General features: G+C 32.9%; 2 protein-coding genes across 6 annotated transcripts in view; both read right to left on the bottom strand.

The window, feature by feature from the left end:
• Positions 1-3094: 3094 nt before the first annotated feature.
• LOC145318765 (uncharacterized) lies at positions 3095-9519 on the bottom strand. The gene is made up of 6 exons (XM_080160291.1): positions 9435-9519; positions 7519-7627; positions 7274-7364; positions 5591-5671; positions 3507-3579; positions 3095-3193 (listed from the first exon to the last, which is right to left on the bottom strand). Exons 1-6 carry the CDS (start codon positions 9489-9491, stop codon positions 3110-3112), a joined length of 495 nt encoding a protein of 164 aa, XP_080016417.1. The 5' UTR covers positions 9492-9519; the 3' UTR covers positions 3095-3109.
• The window catches only part of Cds (CDP-diacylglycerol synthase), a 12468-nt gene continuing 5671 nt past the window's right edge, over positions 9515-16311 (bottom strand). For 2 of the 5 annotated variants that reach the window (XM_080160275.1, XM_080160277.1), the window contains exons 8-15: positions 15868-15989; positions 15526-15674; positions 14904-14964; positions 14266-14355; positions 13638-13731; positions 13157-13226; positions 12793-12871; positions 9515-12285 (exon numbers count right to left, since the gene is read on the bottom strand). In XM_080160275.1, coding sequence (XP_080016401.1) covers positions 12172-12285; positions 12793-12871; positions 13157-13226; positions 13638-13731; positions 14266-14355; positions 14904-14964; positions 15526-15674; positions 15868-15989 — 779 coding nt within the window. In that variant the 3' untranslated portion in view covers positions 9515-12171. The remainder of the gene's footprint in view (positions 12286-12792; positions 12872-13156; positions 13227-13637; positions 13732-14265; positions 14356-14903; positions 14965-15525; positions 15675-15867; positions 15990-16311) is intronic. The other 3 variants (XM_080160278.1, XM_080160279.1, XM_080160276.1) reach the window with 2 other exon arrangements.

Genomic DNA, 16311 nt, shown 5'->3' with positions numbered 1-16311 from the left:
CCAACATTATCCCATTATTTAATACCTATATTTACAACAGCTTTTGTTCAATAGAATCTTCAAATTTTTAACATTACAAAATGGCCTGCTTAATTGCTTCAAGATCCATGTCAGATATATTTAGGAAATAAATGTCTATAAATGAGCTCAAGTTTTCCACAGGGTAAGTGTTTAAAACTCATGGTGGTTAAATCATTATGTAATAACTCTCATCGACTGCTTAGTTAAATCCAATTATACTACTTTTCACGGACTAGGTGAAGTTTTTACATTATGTTGACATTGTAAATGCAGAGTGACCACTCAAAATTTACAAATATATAGTACATTTATAGTACATAAAAATTTTCATATAGTACACAAAATTTAAACTAATATAGTACCATATAGTACCAAATATTAAAAAATAGTACCTATATATCTTATTAAATAAAGTAGTAAGGGTTTTATGTCTGAAGCTTAAGATCTCATTAACTACTGAACAATTGGGTTAGCAATTTTAGGTAAGATTCACTGAGGTTGTATGTAGGTTTTGGGCTATTTAATTTTCAGAATTATGTCCTGGGATGTCCTAGAATCTAGGTAATACATACTGGTCATATGGTGGTTTTAAGCAATTTTTGTGGGGTTGGTAAATCCTAACCCCCTCAAAAAAAAAAGAAAATGATATCCCCCACTAAATTTTTTCTTGTAAGTAAAAAGTAATTGCTGAACCAATTCGGCTCTACTCTTCAGAGAATATTTGTACTGTTCATGTGGTGGTTATAAGCAGTGTGGGGCGAAGCCGCAGAGAAAAAAAAAACAAATAAAGGGGATAGGAAATCCCCCTTAACAACCCCCCCCCAAAAAAAAGAAATTTCACCCAAAAAATGGGATATTCCTAGTAATTTTAAACAAAAATAGTTTTCTTTAAACTGAGGACTTTTTAAAATGAAATAATAAGGTTTTTGTGAAATGATGAGGGAGCATTAAACAATTTTTTTAATTGGTGGAAGAACCGAACACTAGAAGACTTTTTTTCAAATAAGTCCTAAAAATGGACATTTATTGCGTAATTAAAGGGACTGTGAATGAGAAAATTTCTCATCAGATTATCAAATTATGTCCAAGATTGGGGAAAAATTAATTAAAAATTTGTAAATAATAAAGGTGCAATATTTATTTATAAACAGTCTGATAAAAGTGTAAACTAATTCTCCAAAGTGGGTTATTTATTGTCCAACACAATAAAAAAGGATATTATTATCTTAAATAACCTCTCAAGATTCAACCCTTTGTAGACAGTGAGTGTTAATAGGACGTTTTTGGTTGATCAGTGTAGTGAAATGTGCTCAGAAAATGTTAAGATTTGATAATCAGATAAAAAATTTTATGTCCACACTCCCTTTAAAGATGTCGCACATAAAGGTATTAATTAAAATTTACAGTGAGGATCTAAACCTATACATTTCACCGACTCAGAATTACCAATTTTTTTTATAATTCAATGAGCGTGCTGTTCCAACCAGTTCCTTTAATGATATAATGACTATTGATACTCAAAAAAGTGTTCTTGTTCAGCAATATGTCAGTTTTGATTTTCATAAAAAAGGGAAGGGTTCCCTCTGGAGGAAAAGTTTTTCTTCTTTCAAAGTATGGCTTTATTTACCTTCCTGAAGAGTAAAATAAAAATCATAAAATGGTTTATAAAATTTTTGACCCTTGAAAAGTTATCCTTAAAAATCTCAAAATCTTTATACACCTTCCTGAATTTGCTTTGAAGAGTAGGATCTACTGCAGTTCACGGTAAAAAATTGGTGGTAAGCAATATTTCCAAAAATCTTTAAATTTTATAGGCTGCTAGCTGCCAAACGGCTGAACGTACAGATCATGCCCGCACACTGTTTTTAGCGGCATAAGAAGGCCTACAAATAATCTGGAATAGCCATAAATCAATAATGCATAATTATCTCGCAGTGCTGAGAAATGCGCGAAAAAGATCTATTTTACACATTTTTTTCTTCAGTGAAGCTTTCCCTGTGCATAATTGGATCTTGGCTATTCCAGATTATTTGTAGGCCTTCGCAGGCCGCTTAAAGTGGTGTGCGGATATGATCTGAACATTCAGCCGTTTGGCAGCTAGCAGCTTTTAAAATTCATAGATTTTTGGAAATATTGCTTACCAGCAATATTTTACCGTGAACTGCAGTAGATCCTACTCTTCAAAGCAAATTCAGGAAGGTGTATAAAGCCATAACAAAAATTCTTTTTTTTTATGAAAATCAAATTGACATATTGCTAAAAAAAAGCTACCAAAACACTTGTTTTGGTGTCAATTGTCATTATATCATAAAAGAAATGGGTTAAAATAGTGCGCATATTTTTTTTGCATTTTGAGTCAGTCTACTATACATACACCTCCAAGGTCCTACCCTAACCCAGCAGGGCATTCTTTACTTAACCTAACTTGATCATCTAGCAATATACAGGAAAAGCACTAATTAAAAATTTAGTCTATGTATTTAGCCGCTTCAGCAATCATAAAAATATGAAGAACAAAAAGAGTTTTATATCTTATAAGAAATAATAAAAATCATTGAAGCAAAAAAATATATGATCAAGGTGATTTTAGGAGTCATTGCATATTTCAAAACTTATAATTTTACTTTACATACCCAAATCACTGCTCTCTATATTAGTATGTATTAGAGCTGAAAGTACATTGTAATATTACAAACAATATTATAATATTTAGGTTGGTAATAAGTTTTAAAATAATATTAAAAAAATTTCATATAGTACCAAAATTTTAACTCATATAGTACATATAGTACCTAGTTTGTCATATAGTACCATATAGTACAAAATTTTGACTATATAGTACATAAAGTACATATAGTACACAGTGGTCACCCTGTAAATGCCATACCTAAAGAATATAATTTTGACTATTTTTAAAAAAATAGGTCATCTTTACTACGAAGCGTTGCCCCCAAATATCACTATAAATCAGCTAAAATTACCAAATACATATTTTTTAATTAGTTCAGTTGTTGGGTACACCTGAAATTTTTTTTTGCAGAAAGCAACAGTAAAAATGTACAAATTTATAAAGTAGCATAAACGTTGGTCATCCCTGTAGTTCCAGCAGCAGGTCATCAGTCTCCAGCTTAACAGCGTCCACTAGAGCGGTCAGTCCCTCATTTTGTTCCTGGCACCCGATATTTGCGTTAACCTTTGTATTCTTCAACACAGCGTCAATATTAAAGACGTTAAAAACAGTTCCTATGTCAGGTACGTGACATAAATGGTTAGATTAGGGGGAATGCCTCGGCCCAAAACAGGGCCAACTCATTACCATGCATGCACAGTTAAGACTTCTAAACAAAGGTCGTGCAATTAAAGAGTTGATTGTCTAATGGGTGTTAACTTACTTAATACCCGGCCCTAGGCAATTAAGCTCGTTAAACTGCAATACAAAAGTAGAGTATGTTCAAGTTCGTCTTCTCAGTTAAAACAAATTCCTGTAGGACTGTGAGATCATGAGCCATGACACAGGACTCCACGGTGCCTCTGTCTGAAGGCCTCCAGGCTTTGTGACTTAAAAATAAATTTAAAAAATAGTTGTATAACCAGACAACTACATGGAGCTCCCTGGCTGTGTTAATATTCCCGACCCAATTGAAAGTCGGCACAAAGTCCTCGGAATGGGGACATACAGTTATTTAACCCCTTCACCCCATATTGTTTTACTCTAATGACTGAAATACAATTATATACCTATGTAAATGGTACCTAGTTAAAATAAATAAGTAGGTAATTTGATTGGGAGAAAGATTGCCTGACTAGAATGTAAAATATACTTAGATAGTTTCTAATCATACATTATTACATACTAGCGGCGTCGCCCCTAGCCTCTAGGGGCTTTGCCCCAAGAGGTTTAATCAAACCAATTTTTCGTATTTTAGATTTAAAAGAAAAATTTAAAAAAAAAATTTTTTTGGGGAGGGAATTTTTTTTTTTTTTTGGGGGGTGGGGGGGGGTAGTCGATCCTACTATTTTAATTTTAGTTTTAAGAAATTTTTATTTTTTTTTGGGGGTGGGTATTTTTATTTTTTTGGGGGGGGTTGAGGTGTCCCACCCCCCAAGAAAATAGTTAAAAACCTTCCCGGGACCTATGAGAAGCTACCCTGTAAAGGAAAACCCGATCGGTTCAGTGGTTAGCGAGATCCTTCGCTACAAACAGACAAACAGACAGACACACAGACATCGTTCTACTTGGTATTATAGATGTATGTTCTAATATAACAAATTGTCTTTAGATAAGTAAGACGAATGGTTAACGGACCCAACATGTAAAATCCTCAGAATGAAAAACTCAAGGCATCAAACTTTTAAATTTATTCAACGTTTCGAGGGCAAAACTGCCCTCATCATCAGGAATTTTTTTTCGTCCATGTACATTATTAACAAAACACAAATTGAAACTTGTCTTTAGATAAGATCCCGTAAACGGATTAGTGACTTTAATAGAAAGTTTTCATTGGCCAAGGGAAGGTTTTAGACTATTATTGAGTACAATTTTCAAACTGTCAAAAAACGTATCTAGATTACATTTGTACGAATTATGTAATACTAGCGGCTACGCCCCTAGAGGCCTCTAGGGGCATTTGAGGAGGAGAGAGTCGAATTTAATAATTCAATTTCTTATTTTAGATTTTAAAAGAAAAAGTAAAAAAAAATTTTACGTTTGACGTTTGTTTTTCGTTGAACTCTCTTTCTAAAATTGATATATTAAAAAAAATTTAATTTCTCTAGGGAGGGTGGTGGTACCCTCCCCCAAGATAGTTATAAACCTTCCCGGGACATATGAGAATCTACCCTGTTAAGGAGAACCCGATCGGTTCAGCGGTTAGCGAGATCCTTCGCTACAAACAAACAGACAAACAGACAGACAAACAAACAGACAGACATCGTTCTACTTTGTATTATAGATATTTATCTATAATACAAAGTAGAACGATGTCTGTCTGTTTGTTTGTCTGTTTGTAGCGAAGGATCTTCGCTAACCGCTGAACCGATCGGGTTCTCCTTTACAGGGTAGCTTCTCATACGTCCCGGGAAGGTTTATAACTATTTTCTTGGGGGTTGGGACACCCCCACCAACCCCCCCAAAAATAAAAAAATCGCACCCCCAATTTTTTTTTTAAACTAAAATTAAAATAGTGGGGTCGACTAACCCCCCTCCCCCAATTTTTTTTTTATTTTAAATCTAAATTACGAAAAATTGGTTTGATCAAACCTCTTGGCGCAAAGCCCCTAGAGGCTAGGGGCGAAGCCGCTAGTCTATAATACAAAGTAGAAAGATGTTTGTTTGTCTGTCTGTCTGTTTGTTTGTAGCGAAGGATCTCGCTAACCGCTGAACCGATCGGATTCTCCTTTACAGGGTAGAAAGAAAAAAAATTTCCCCCACCTCCCTAAAAATTTTTAAAAAAAATTTTTCTTTTAAATCTAAAATACGAAAAATTGGTATGATTAAACCTCTTGGGGCAAAGCCCCTAGAGGCTAGGGGCGAAGCCGCTAGTGTATAAATAAACTAATAGCAACCTACCTAATAGAATATGGCGTGTTTTGAATTATTTGATGGAGTTCTTTTATCTTCTCATTCAGCTTATACTCAGTATTATATTCACTAAAATATTAAGTTTCATTGTTTGGAAGATTTTTTGTCTAACATAACTATAAAATCACAATTTTAAAGCTTTTTAAAATATTTCTCTTATTTGTTGGCTTAAAAACTTTGGGTACCTTTAATAAAATGTAATTGTTTATTCCAAAACTGATAATCGACCAATCAGTTTAATTAAAGGGGACTATCCACGAACGAGAGCAAGTGATTTTAAGCACCTTCCAGCATTGATTCTAAATGTTATTTAGGTGAATATACTAAGGTTATGTTAAAAATCGTTATATCAATTTAAAAAAATAAGTTTTGCCATAATTTGCTATGAATAAAATTTTGAAATGTTAAGCATTAAAACTGTTTAAAAATTGATAAAACGATTTTAATCATAACCCTTGTATATTCACAAAAAAACATTTAGAATCACTGATGGAAGGTGCTTAAAATCACTTGATCTCGTTCGTGGATAGTCCCCTTTAATCTAATTAAGATTTAGAAAAAAAGTTAAAATCCTATGTTTTTTTTGATTTTCCTATAAGATAGGGTGAGGCGGGGCATTACCGGTAATTTTTTCGGTTTTTTGAAAAAAAAATGGGGTAAATATTAATATTTTTAAATGGGACCAAGACCATTAGAAAGCTTACGGAAAGGACTATCAGGTCCTAATAGGACGTTATCCTAGGACTTTTAGAAGTTTGTCATAACTGGACTCAAAGAAATTACCGATAAATGCCCCATGGTGGGGCATTGTGGGTAACGTCTTTTCAACCTAAAAAAAATCGATGAAAAACGGCCAAACGGCCAGTCAAACATAAATAATCATAATTAGTATAGGTTATAAGGATTATCCACAAAAATTTTCATAAAGATCGGACTATTCCTTCTATGTCAAAAATCATTTTTTTTTAAAGACGAGAAATTTCGATTTTTTTTTTCACAAAAATTTTCTTTCAAAATAAAATTTAAATTTTTTTATATAAAAAAATCTGTTCTATTCACTTTTTGGCCTAATTCTTAAAAAGCCCATATTGAATTTTAGATTTTACCAAAGAAAACCTGAAAATTGATCTTAAAAATCGAATTTGAATTTTTTTTCGACGTTACCGAAAAATACCCCGCGCGAACTTTGGTCATTTTTGAAAAAAATATTAACTCTACATTTAAGCTCTCAACGGATTTGGAAAGAGCGGGCAATTCTTAGTTCAAAAGGTTTTTACGGATCAGTTCTAGGTCTTACCAATTTTTGTGTAGGTCGATCTTTATACACATAGGTGAAAAAATTTTTGAAAAAAAAAAATTTTTCGTCCGACTTTGAGACCCCAAAAGTACCCTTAAAATTTATCTCACAAAAATTTCATTTTATACTTTTTTGTAGGCAATTTAATAAGGAACAAATTTGCTTTTATGTTTTTTTTCTGTCAGTCGATTAAAACATGGAGAAAAATGTCATTTTCTGAAGGTGGGTAAAAAATTACCGGTAATGCCCCTTACCGGTTAATGCCCCGCTTGACCCTACATATTTTTTTTATTATCGAAATTTGTGAAGATACCTCTTCGCATCCAGTATACAACTTACTTTGTCTGTCGGTCAAAAAGTCACAAAAAACTTACTTGATTCTTTCTTCCACAATCTTACACATTTTAGTTCTCATGACTGTACAGAATCTGTTATGTAGAGATGTGGCTAGCTGCTTGTCTACACCTAAGTATTTTAATCTTAATGAACTAACCAATCAAATTTCAATAAAAGTACAAATAATTCAATTTAAGTGTCTAACCCAACGAATAAAAAAGAAAACTTTTGGGACTAGAGTAATGAACAGCCTAATGTCCCCTCCCTCCCTGATAGTGTCTACCTTCTGGCATAGCTTGTACAAACTGGTTTCTGGCCATCTTGGCAACAAGAACGTCCACTATTTTATCCAGGTAGCTGCGCAGCTGTATCATTTGCTTACATTCCACACTCTGTAATAAACATAATTTGATTTAAGTAAGTGAAAAAAAATGTTGAGATCTTAATACAGGTGGTCTTTGATGGAACAAGAGTATTGCTTAATTTAATCCACTTACAATTAACAGAAATTAAGGATCATGGAAAGAAAACGTCGCATTTTCACAGTAGCTTTACTCCTATTTCTAACCCCTTCAGGGGGGGGGGGGGGGCGGGGGTTCTCTAACCCTGCGAAGCAATCATTAACACTTACTTAACCTAACCTAAAATAATCTTTCAAGAGCTCAGTGAAAATGCGACGAAACCCGCAACTTCGTTTTCTTACCATGACCCAAAATTAATAATCAATTATTTTCTTCATTCACGTGCGGCATTTTGTATCATAAAAAAAATTTCATGTTTTTCCGCAAATTATGTCTTAAAAAACAGTTTTCTAAAGTGTCTAGGTAATTTTAAAGAAGACCAAGACCAATTAAAAGAGTGTGCAAAATTGCAAAGGTAAATTTTTAAATTCAAATGTAGCGGCTTGTGTTAATAGTAGAAAAATGTTATGAATACCATTAGAATTGTCATACACTATAGTTTTTAGAAATATATGTATAATGTTTGTGTTATTTGTAGTTTAGAAGCAACGCTGAAAAATGTGAGAAATATCAGAAAGTTTTAATGAACATTTTACCACGTAGCTTCTAAACTATACGTAGCAAAAGAATGGTTCTTATACACGATGTTTAAAAAAAAACTGCGTTTTCCGGTTTTGAGAAACAACCAGAAGGAATACGAAAAAAAGGAAAATAGGTCCATATTCTATGTAAAAATGTACATCAGATTTACTTAAGGTGTTTTTTGATATCTCTAAAAATGCGGCTGTACTGATTGGTACATGTAGGGGAAAAATGCTTGATGTTGAATATGAGATATCAATTAGATTGAAATAACTTGTATATTTTGCAACATATTGTTTCAAAAGTACAATATCAAAGTAGTAAAAGCTTAAATCAATGTCCCCATATGAAATTTTTTACATATTTTCTTTTTTGGCTCCATGCAAAGACCTTTTTAGGTTCTTCAGAATTTAGTTTTTTCTATTTCTCTTTGACAAAGTCATTTTTAGAAAAAAATCTCTATTAATACTGTGTGCATTGACAAATAAAACAAGTCACTTTTTATTTCATTTCAATATCTTTAAAAATAAGCAAGTTATCATGGTTTGAAATTGTTCGTAAAAAGTGCGTTTTCATTAATTACTCATGTTTTATAAGATGATCTCTTATAATCTGTCAATCAAATTAAGAGATTAAGGGGGAGGGGCGAGGAACGAATATGAACAATTTTAATACTAAGAATTAAAATCCAAGCATAAAGAATATTGATTTTTTATTTTAAAAAAGGCATTTTAAATTAAGTTTTAAATGTAATTATTAGATTATTTTGAAGTTTATGTTATAATGTTGTTTTCAAGTAAAAAAAGGATTAAATTCAACGTTATAGCATAAAGTTCTTTAAGAATACAATAACACACACACATTTCGAATTCTTTGGGCTCTAAAATGCGCTGTTGTTTTAAGAGATATTAAAAAACGCCTGTAACAAATTCGATGCATATTTTTATAGAGAGATGGACATATAATTATTTTTTTTGTACTCCTAATGGTTGTTTTCCAAATCTGGAAAACGCAGTTTTTTTTTAAACGCCCTGTATATCCAAAAACTAAGAGTTTGTGACGATTCTAACAGTATGCAAAACATTTTCTAATGTTAACACAAGTTGCGCAATTTGAAGTTTTTATTTTTTCCTAAGCTTTCTTCATTGTCATTTACCTGCGAAATTGGCGGCGCCATTCCATTTTCCACCTGTCCCGCATTTTTATCTCCCATTTTTACACTCTTTCTTAAAACAGCTGAAAAAATCAACAATCAAACAGAAAAAATATATATATACACTAAGTTTTATTATTTTTTTTGATACATACATCCACCAATTTTAAAGCTAAGCTAGGTATACATTTCATTTAAGTTAATATAGGGAGGATTTTTTTGTGTTATTGTCTGTAACTTTTTGACTTTTTAAAGTATTAAATTTTATTGTTCCTTAAAATAGGAGGTAAAGTGTATTATTGAGCATTTAAAAATGATCATAAAAAATTTAAATTTAAGTTGTTTTTATGATGATTTTATGTTAAGTTTGTCTTAATGCATTTAAGAGTGACTTTTTTGATTAGGTAAACATTGTTAATATATTTTTTACAATTAATCATGATTTAAAACATTTTTATAAATTCATAAACAAACTATAACAATTTAATGATGAAAATAAAAATAATTTTCTTGAACAATGTCAACAAAATACTATTTTCTAATTTAGAATTATATTTTCTTACTTCAGGAATATCAAGAGGTCTAGAGTTTGATTTTGAAAATAAAGTTAATTGTATTTTTATATTGGCTTCAGAAATATTTATCACAAAAATAAACAAAGTATCACATCAATGGGAACAAAATATAAACAGGATATTGAGACTAGAAACTAGTTTATGTAATAATACATTTGGGTTTGAAACCGATTAATATTCGCTGGATTAGAAACAGTTCTCATCCATACAGAAAAATCATGTACAGCATCGTATTACAGACACTTTCCCACAAATATTAAAACAAAAATTATAAAATTAATACCAATACTGGTTTTGATTTTTTTTCATTTTAGTATCCGTGGAAAGCTGTCTATAATACGATGCGATAAATTACTATTCTTTGTAGGTAAAAAAAAAATTAATCGACAATTTTCTATAAAAATAAAGTAAGGCCATTGAAATAAGGAAGAATTATAACTAAGCTCAAAATTAAAAGTAATTGGGTATGCTTTGAACTTTTTGGAAAACAAAAAAATAATATATTCAAGCAAACTTTTATGTGGCAAGTAGTGATTGAACAAATTACATTTTTGTGAATTTTCCAAAAATTAAAGCATTGAAATTTTCTGACAAAATAAAAATAAGCATTGATCAATAATCTGACATACAATGCAATGTAGAAATCAATTCCTTATGCGGCAAAATCCTATTTTTACATTGTAAAAATTGATCATTTCAGCGAGGACGCCCAAGAACGGGGGGGGGGGGGGGTGTGTGTAAAGTGGTGTTTCACCCACTCAAAACCAGTTTTTAGGATATACATTAGATTACATCCATCAAACCTTAGAAACTAATATTATCCCCCCCCCCCCCACAAAAACAAACAAACTAAAAGCTCAGACGTCCTTGAAATTGAAAAATAAAAAAAATATTTAAGAGTAGAATTATAAAACTAGGATTGTTTTGGTTAATACTACTAAATGCCCATATTTAATATTTATTGTTTTTGTATCGACCAATAATAAATATAGTTTAATAATAATGAACAATAAATCCTAACTACATAAACCGAACACTCTCATTTTTTAAAACTTACAACATAATCTAACATCGATGCATAATAGTTCAATATTCTTATAAGTAGAATCAACGTTTAAGGGTGTATATTCTGCACAAGATTAATTTTTTCCCAGGCTACAAAAATGTTTCATTCAACCCCCTCCCCCCTAGTTCTTTTTTAATACTTGCTTTTTTACCTCAGTAAATAGCTTCTTAAGGCTGCAAATTAGTAAAGTCATTCATTATTGAAAAGCTTGGGTGGAAACCCGTTTTTCTTTTCCTTTCTTTGTTGTTGTTGTGTTGTTTGCTAGTCGTACGTTTCCGGTCCGGTTTGTCATCAGTAGGATGGTGTGGGGGGGGGGGGGGGGTTGCTTATGGTGGGAGCTCTGGATGGGGGCGTTAAAGGGGAAGAAGCCTGGTGAAACTTGGATGAGTGGAGAGGAAGGCACTCTCTCTCTCCTTTCTTTGTCGAAAATTGTATAAACTTGATGACAGATTCACTTTTCATTCCTCCCCCCCCCCCCTCTTTAACAGGGGATCCAATGCAAAATATACACCCCTGTCAACGTTTAGAATGTACAGAAAGCTTCGTAATCATTTTATTTTTCCTAAATTTAGTTTATCAAAAATATTTTTCTTTTTTCTATGTAATTTTTGACTGGTCATTTAAACTGTTATTTAAAATATATCTTTTTTTTATGAGTTTGCATTGTATGTACATACAATTAGTCAGGGAATAAAGGAATAGTTCAATGGAGATTAAATTATCCCTATATTGTCCTATCCCTGTATCCCTGATTTGAATATTATATTTGTGATGCTTTTCTGTATTATGTGTGTGTGTGTGGTTGTGGTTCAGGGATAGGAGGGATGTACATTTGCCAGGGATCTAAAGGGATAAGGCAATGGCCGATAAATTGATGTATGTCCCGTCCCCAATGATGATACACAAAATAATCCATAGTGTAGATAACAATTAGGGGTTTAAACACTAAACTTTATGAATCAACCAATCAAAAGTCCCCAAAGTTGTTAAAAATAATTATGTATAAAACTTACTTTGGGGACTAGTCTAAAAATAGCCTATTGTCCCCTCTCTCTCTCTGCACATCCCTCCTATCCCTGATAATGTAAGTATATGTAAATTACTGGATAGCTGGAGGTGGCTCGAGGATACCCCTGGCCACCAGCGAGTCCTGCAGCCCGTAGTATAGGGTCAGCTGCTCGTCAGGCTTCAACATGAATACTTGCTGTAACATCTGAAACATTGAAAAAAATTTGAAGTTTTTTCCTTTTTGGGTTGGAACATTTTTTGTCAAGAATAGTTTTTATTTTTTTTTCTAAAAACATTAAAAACCTAATCTTCATGAGAATAGCTAAAACTTCCTAGTGCGCGTAAAAATGTTTATGTTAGTAGTTGAAACATTACCTATACATTTCTAAAAATTAATAGTAGAAATTACAAAACCAGGCCAAAGGCTCTATTCATACCATCTTTTACAGACAACCCACCCTTAAGACTACAAAACCTTGGTATGGAATTATAACTATACTGTGCAAGAAAACGAGTAACACCTGTCAGGGGCTAAGGCATTTGTCCTGCTCTCACTTTTTATGTCTCACATTTGATCAAGCAGCTGTAGTGTAGGTAAATTGTATTGTCTTTAATATGACACAGCGTTGTCCAAACTAGAACCCTATACATCTCAGACGATAAGCCTGGTGCTTAAATAATAAAATATGAGTGCAATCCTTAAAAAAGTTACCTTTCCAGGAGTTGGAACATTAATGAAACTGTGGATGTATACATTTACAAAGGTTGCCATTAAGAATTGACAGTCAAATCTGAAAAAAGATATCTATATTATTACAATTTATCTTATATGACTACTATCCTAATGGCTAATATAAAAGTAACAGGATATCTATGTATGTCTATGACTTGAGATTTTTGTTGCCGCTGGACCTTTATGGTTAGTTTTCCTTTATTACGAAGCTTCTTATAGGTCATGGAAAGGTTTTTACCTATTTTGGTTGAGCTTGAGCTTCCCCCAAGTACCCCTAGAGGGAGTAAATAGGGAGAGATTGATTTATCAACCATTATCTTATCCCTGTATCCCTATGTTTTACCTGTCCATAATTCCACCATGTCCAGGGATAATATCTCCAAAGTCCTTGATTTTGAATGCTCGTTTGAAACCTAAAATATTTATAGAAAAGTTTAATTCTATCAACTATGTATATTTAAAATGATTAGGTCTGTCAAAATCAAACAAACTCCCTTATCCTTTAACTGTCTATCTGTCTGTGTGGTACCGAAGGATCTTGTTAACAACAGAACCGATATGGTTCCTCTTTACAATGCATGTAGCTTCTTATGAGCCCTGGGCAGGTTTATATTTTTTTAGGGGGAAGTGCGTATCCGCTATTGAATTATATGGTAGCTTCGCTACTAACAAAAAAGAAAACTAGACCTGACGCGAAAAATCCACCAAATGAACCGATACTTGAAGCAAAGATGGACATAAAGAAGGCATGGATCAGGAAGATCCCCCCCCCCCTAAAATCTCTAAAGGCGTATCCGCTAGTGAATTATATTGTAAAACTAGACCTGAAGCAAAGAATCCACCAAAAGGACCGATACTTGAAGCAAAGATGGACATAAAGAATGCGTGGATCAGGAAGGGGTAGGCGGTTATAGTTTCCTGAAATATCAACAGTTAGTTAGTAAAAAAAAAATCTAAAAAGTTGAAATTAACAATACATGAAGACTAAATAACATTTTTTTTACAGACAATCAACACTTAAACTGACCGTCCTTTATCTGAAAGTCCTAACTGTGTATGGCAATAAGTTGCACCTGATTATATGCAAAGGCAGTTCGTATACTCTTAGCAGTAAGAAATATTTTAACATCTTTAGATATGGCACAGTTTGCACTGATATTTGAACCTACCATCTCATCGGAGCCGCAGGGATCTAAAGGGATAAGACAATGGCCGATAAATTGATGTAAATCCCCATTGGTAATACACAAAATTACCCCTTCTGTAGATTACAATTAGTGGTTGAAACGTTTGGACACTGAAATAAATGAACCAACCAATCAAAATAAAGGTCCCAAAGGTTGTTAAGCAAACAACTAAGAAAACATTATTACAAGACTTTGGGGACTAGTGTAATAACAAAACAATGTCCCCTCCCTCCCTGGATGGGTTCAGGTAACCAGTATCTAGTACCTGTTGGTTTATGCCAAGTTGGCTCAGGGTTGATTTTGTTGAAGACATTGTGTCTTCATAATTTAGGCTTGTACTCACATTATTCGAAGTCTTAAAGTTTTTATTTATACATGCTCATTTTATTAGTTCATCCTATTGTATAAAGTACTAAGGTTATTTGTCTGAAAATTAAGATCTCACTAACTACTAAGTTCTCTCTTTTTATGTAAGGTTCACATAGATCATGTGATGGTTTTAGGCTATTTTATTTTAAGTTGTAAGTCTTTGTGGGTTTTAAGCTACTTTTCTAGTCCCTCTATGACCCTTTAAATGCATAGCTCCTAGATGCTAGTGGCATAGCTTCTAGTGTATTATTAAATGTTAAAGGTACTTAATTTTCTTACTGTAATAAATATTAAACAAGTGAAAATTGATTTTTAAAATTTTTTTGTCCCCTTGCTCCTTTTCATTGCTAAGCTTCTTATGGACATAATTGACCTTGTATTATAAAAAAAAATTGGAAAACGGAATCCAGGGAGAAGTCAATGCAAGATAAAGAAATCTACAATTTTACTTTGGGCATGCAATTGTTTTACTATTCAAATATGCAGAGAAATTTTTATTAATCTTGCATTCACCTAACCCTGATAAAAAGTCACCTTCATTCCAAATAGACGTCTCCATGTTGAAATAGTTTGGGGTAGAGTATATTCTTGCAGCCTTAACAGATCAGAAGGGATAAGACAATGGCCGATAAATTGAAGTATTAATGATGATGTACAAAATTACCCCTGCTGTTGATTATATTTAGTGGTTAACCATTCAAAATTCATTGAAGTCTCCAAAGTTGTTGAGCCAACGAATAGGAAAACATTATTATAAAAACTTTGGGGACTTGTGTAATAAAAAGCCCATTGTTCCCAATCTCTCTGTAAACAAGAAAATGAATGCTTTCCTTTCAAAGTGACAAGTCGAGCAAAAAAAACCTTGCCCCATTGATATTTTGAAATTGGTTTTATCTTTTTTAATGGCTTTAGGTTAGGTTAGGTTATAGTAGGTACTTGGTGGTCCGCATTGTTAGGGCAGCGCCAGTTCAGGCCCCACAATGTAAGGGCCCCCTGAAAGGGTTAGGTAGAAAAAAAAACTATCCCCCACTCATAATATCAGGTTTTGTCAAAACTAATAAGACAAAGTATGGGTTCTAACACATCAGATAAGATACAGACGTACAAACAAAAATAACTAGCTATAGAGTAGCTGCGCTCCTAAAAAAAATCATACCTGAAGAGCGCTGAAGGTTCGCAGGATATGGTCATCCTTTCAATTTCTGGAGAAAACTCAATTGGGCAGACAAAATATGGATACTGACACATCAGATAGGATACGCCAACACTCATTATTACAGTCGCGATGCCGCCTCCAATAAATCCCTAAGTTAAGAATTAAAATTTGTGTAATGTCCAACTATCTGTCTATAAGTTTGTTTTACTGTCTGTCTGTTTGACTATTTGTTTGTTGTGTCTGTATGTTTGTTTGTATGTCTGCCTGACTGCTTGTCTGTATGTTTGTACTTTTGTTTGTCTTTTAATTGGTTTGTTTGTCTGTTTTACTATCTGTACTAACCTCCCAAGTTTTCTTAGGGCTAAGCTTGATGAGGGGCGTCTTGCCCATAAAGAATCCAAACATGTAGGCCATCACGTCGTTGATAATCACCATCAATACCGGCGTTATGAACCAGATCAAACCTTAAAATAATAATTATAGAAAATTAATAGGATGTCTTTGTTTGTGTTTGTTCCAAAAGATCTCACTAGCCTCTGAACCGATATGGTTCTCCTTTACAGTAAATCGTCTTATAGATCAATAGAAGGTTTAAATCTTCTTTTTAGATTCTTTCCACTACTTCAAAGATTCTGAATGATGAGATAAAACTGTGTGACGACTGTAAGTAATGCAACATGGGTCCATGTTTAAACTTTTCCACCACTAACCTTGGAATAGATTCTGAATGATGAGATATGACTGTGTGACTACTATGAGTAATGCAACAGGGGTCCATGTTTAAAC

Source organism: Acartia tonsa, chromosome 5 (assembly GCF_053477335.1).
Source record: "Acartia tonsa isolate MP-2025a chromosome 5, ASM5347733v1, whole genome shotgun sequence".
NCBI lineage: Eukaryota > Metazoa > Arthropoda > Copepoda > Calanoida > Acartiidae > Acartia > Acartia tonsa.
This window is presented reverse-complemented; position numbering and strand designations above follow the sequence as displayed.